The sequence below is a fragment of the Nestor notabilis genome, unplaced genomic scaffold, assembly GCF_000696875.1.
Source record: "Nestor notabilis isolate BGI_N333 unplaced genomic scaffold, ASM69687v1 scaffold27131, whole genome shotgun sequence".
NCBI classification, from domain to species: domain Eukaryota; kingdom Metazoa; phylum Chordata; class Aves; order Psittaciformes; family Psittacidae; genus Nestor; species Nestor notabilis.
The window spans coordinates 14,589-17,586 of NW_009913897.1; the positions used below are offsets into that span (position 1 = coordinate 14,589).

Below are 2,998 nucleotides of genomic sequence, written 5' to 3' on the forward strand. Positions count from 1 at the left end.
AGCAGCCTGTTCGAGTGGAAGTTGTCCCGGCCCGTGGCAGGGGTTGGAACTGGAGGAGCTTTAAGTTCTTTTCCAACCCAAACCATTCTATAGTTCATTTGAGCAGCAAAATCTCCACCAGGAGCACTCCTACAAGGCTTTGAGGTATGTGCAGCTTGGAAGGTTTCATTTTCCCTTTGGTTTCCCAGCCTTTCCCGTGGAGCTGCTGGCTGGATACAGCCCCGAGGAGCCCTCCTTCATGGAGAGAAGCTTCACCTGCCGCTTCCGCTGCTTGCTGGATAACTCCTCGGGATTCCTGGTAATACCCGGATCCCCCCCTCATGGTTCTGTGGTACCCCCCAGCCTGTTCCCAAGGGACCACTGGTGTTCCATGGGGAGAGAGCACAGCCAGTTCCCATCACCCTGTTCACACCCATGTTTTCTAATCCTCTCCAAGGCCTTGCATTTCCATGGGCGCTTGAAGTGCCTCCTTGGGCAGCAGAAGTCACCATCAGACATGGCCCCATTTGTCTTCTTCGCCATCGCGACTGTCCTTCAGCCATTCTCCATCCTGGAGCTCCAGACCAAGACGCTGATCTTCCAGACAAAGCACAAGCTGGACTTCACACCCACGGCCTGTGATTCCCGGTAGGGCATCTCACCTTCCCTATGGCAAAATGGGTGGAATACCAGAGCCCAATGGGAGCAGGGCACTTCTGACCCAGCTCCCATGGCGAGATGTCTGATGCTTTTGTCCATCCACTGCAGCTCCCCAGTAACATGAGGAGCAACTTAACTGGGTGCCAGCACTTCTTGGCTGCTGGGTTTTAGCCCAGCAAACCCAACATGGGGTGGTTTTGTGGGAGAGGGGATGCAGCTCAGCCCAGGATGGAGAGTTGTGGTACCCAGAGTGGGAAGCTTTCGGGCAGGGGACCATGTCTGTCCAGTGGGATGCAATTAGGGAATCCATCCCTGGTATCACTGTTCCCCATGTTTGCAGAGGGACGGTTGTCCTGGGGTACACGGAAACGGAGCTGTGCAGGAGGGGGTCCGGGTACCAGTTTGTGCACGCCGCTGATATGATGTACTGTGCTGAGAGCCACGTGAGAAGTGAGTGTTGGGGGGGACACATTGGGATGAGGGTGTTTAGGGGGTCTCTCATGACTCTCCAGCACCGTTGCTCCTTGGTGGGGCTGTGTGTCCCAGCCTGGAGCTGGCAGAGGGACAGCATTGGATGCGCCATGCCAGCTGCGTCCCACACTGCCCCATAGCACGGGCATGAGGTGATGCTCAAGCTCATGGCACCTTGTCCCCATGCAGTAACCATGTCCCTGCTGCCTCTCTTGTCTCCCTGCCCCAGTGATGAAGACAGGGGAGAGCGGGATGATAGTCTTCCGGCTCCTGACCAAGAAGGGGGCCTGGGTGTGGGTGCAGGCCAGTGCCCGGCTGGTGTACAAGGGGGGCAAGCCCGACTGCATCATTGCCCGGCAGCGAGCCCTCTCGTGAGTATCTCTGGGTCTCCATCTGCCTTCAGTGCTCTCGGTGCTAGATTAGACCTTAGGCAGAAGTTGGGGTTGGAACTGGATGAGCTTTAAGGTCCCTTCCAACCCAAACCATTCCATGATTCTATGCTCGCTCCTGCCTGGGATGAGCCCTGGACACACAGCCCTTCCCTGGGCCCTTCCCAGAGGCCCAGTCCTCCACCAGTATCACTGTAGCCAGCCGAGTCGAGCACCCTTTGCTTTAGAAAAGCCAGGGCAGGGCTGACCCTAACCCTGTCTCACTGTTGAGAGGGTGGTTTTGTCTGGTCCCTTGTAGAGGGAAATGCTCATGCTGTTTCCATCACTTTTCCCTCTGCCCTGAAGGGATGAAGAAGGAGAGGAACATCTGCGGAAGAGAAACCTGCAGCTGCCTTTTACCTTTGTCACGGGGGAAGCGATCTTATACAGTAATGACCTTCCTGAGCCCCTGGATTCCTTCGAGGCAAAGAAGTCGCAGACACAAGCAAACTCCCACCTGAAGCAGTGCTTGGTAGACCCCAAGCCTCTTCTTGGGGCCGTGATGAAGCAGGATACATCCATACACAGCTCCCATGGTGATAACACGCCTCAGTTCTTGCCAGAGCTCATCGCTGAGCCCAATGGGCTGAGCCAGGATGAAGGTGTCAGTGATGCCAAGGAGGACAGTGACTCCCTCCTGGTCGTTATTGAGACCCTCTTTGAGAAGAGTGAGGTGGATGGAAACGTCTCTCGGATCCTGCAGAGCCTCAACGTGGACAATGCAGAGCTGCAGCGGTGGGAGAAGGCTCTGCTCAGCTTGGGTGCAGAGGAGAAGCTGCCAGCTCAGGAGGTTGACACTGAAGTGACATCCTACATGGAGCAGATGCTTCTCGGGCAGGATGCTGGGAAGAGCATGGCCTTCCCGCAGTGCACTGCCTCACCCTGCGATGAGGAGGATGGTGCTGCAGCTCACCTCCAGCACTGCTGGCCAACTCATTCAGTGTTTCAAGCACCGCCACAGCCCCAGGCACCTGGTGCCCAAGGCCGAGATGCTGTGGTCTCTCTGGTCCCCATTAGCTCTGCTCAACCAGAGCAGCAGGTTCTGTCTAACCCAGCTGGGCTGGTGGGGAGCGCTGTTCTGGATGTCCCAGTCTCCTGCAGCAAGTCCCCTGTAGCACTTCAGCTGGCAAGGCCAGGACAAGGGCTTCGAGCAGGAGTTCCCACCTCTGTTCCTGTGGATAACACTGTTCCTAATGATCACAGCCAGCCTGGGGGCAAGCTGGTGGGCTCAAGCTGCCCAGCACCATTGCACTCAAACACACCAGTGAGCCAGTGGCACGATGTCCCTGTCCAGGCAAACCCTGGCAATGCTTTGGGGCAGAGCACTTCTCCTGGAGGTTGCCAGCCGGCGGCTTGGATGGCTCCAACACATCTGGAAGCAGCAGGAACACATGTGGAGTCCCAACCTCTGCTGGCTGGCAGCCCCAAGAGCCTCCCAGGGGATGGGTTGTGGTTGCTGC

General features: G+C 57.0%; 1 protein-coding gene across 1 annotated transcript in view; it reads left to right on the plus strand.

The window, feature by feature from the left end:
- Positions 1-2,437, plus strand: part of LOC104412642 (aryl hydrocarbon receptor-like) — a gene marked incomplete at both ends in the record, with an annotated part of 13,822 nt that extends 11,385 nt beyond the window's left edge. Inside the window, 5 exons of the mRNA XM_010023408.1 lie at positions 189-298; positions 437-627; positions 980-1,089; positions 1,340-1,481; positions 1,845-2,437. Coding sequence (XP_010021710.1) covers positions 189-298; positions 437-627; positions 980-1,089; positions 1,340-1,481; positions 1,845-2,437 — 1,146 coding nt within the window. The remainder of the gene's footprint in view (positions 1-188; positions 299-436; positions 628-979; positions 1,090-1,339; positions 1,482-1,844) is intronic.
- Positions 2,438-2,998: the final 561 nt, after the last annotated feature.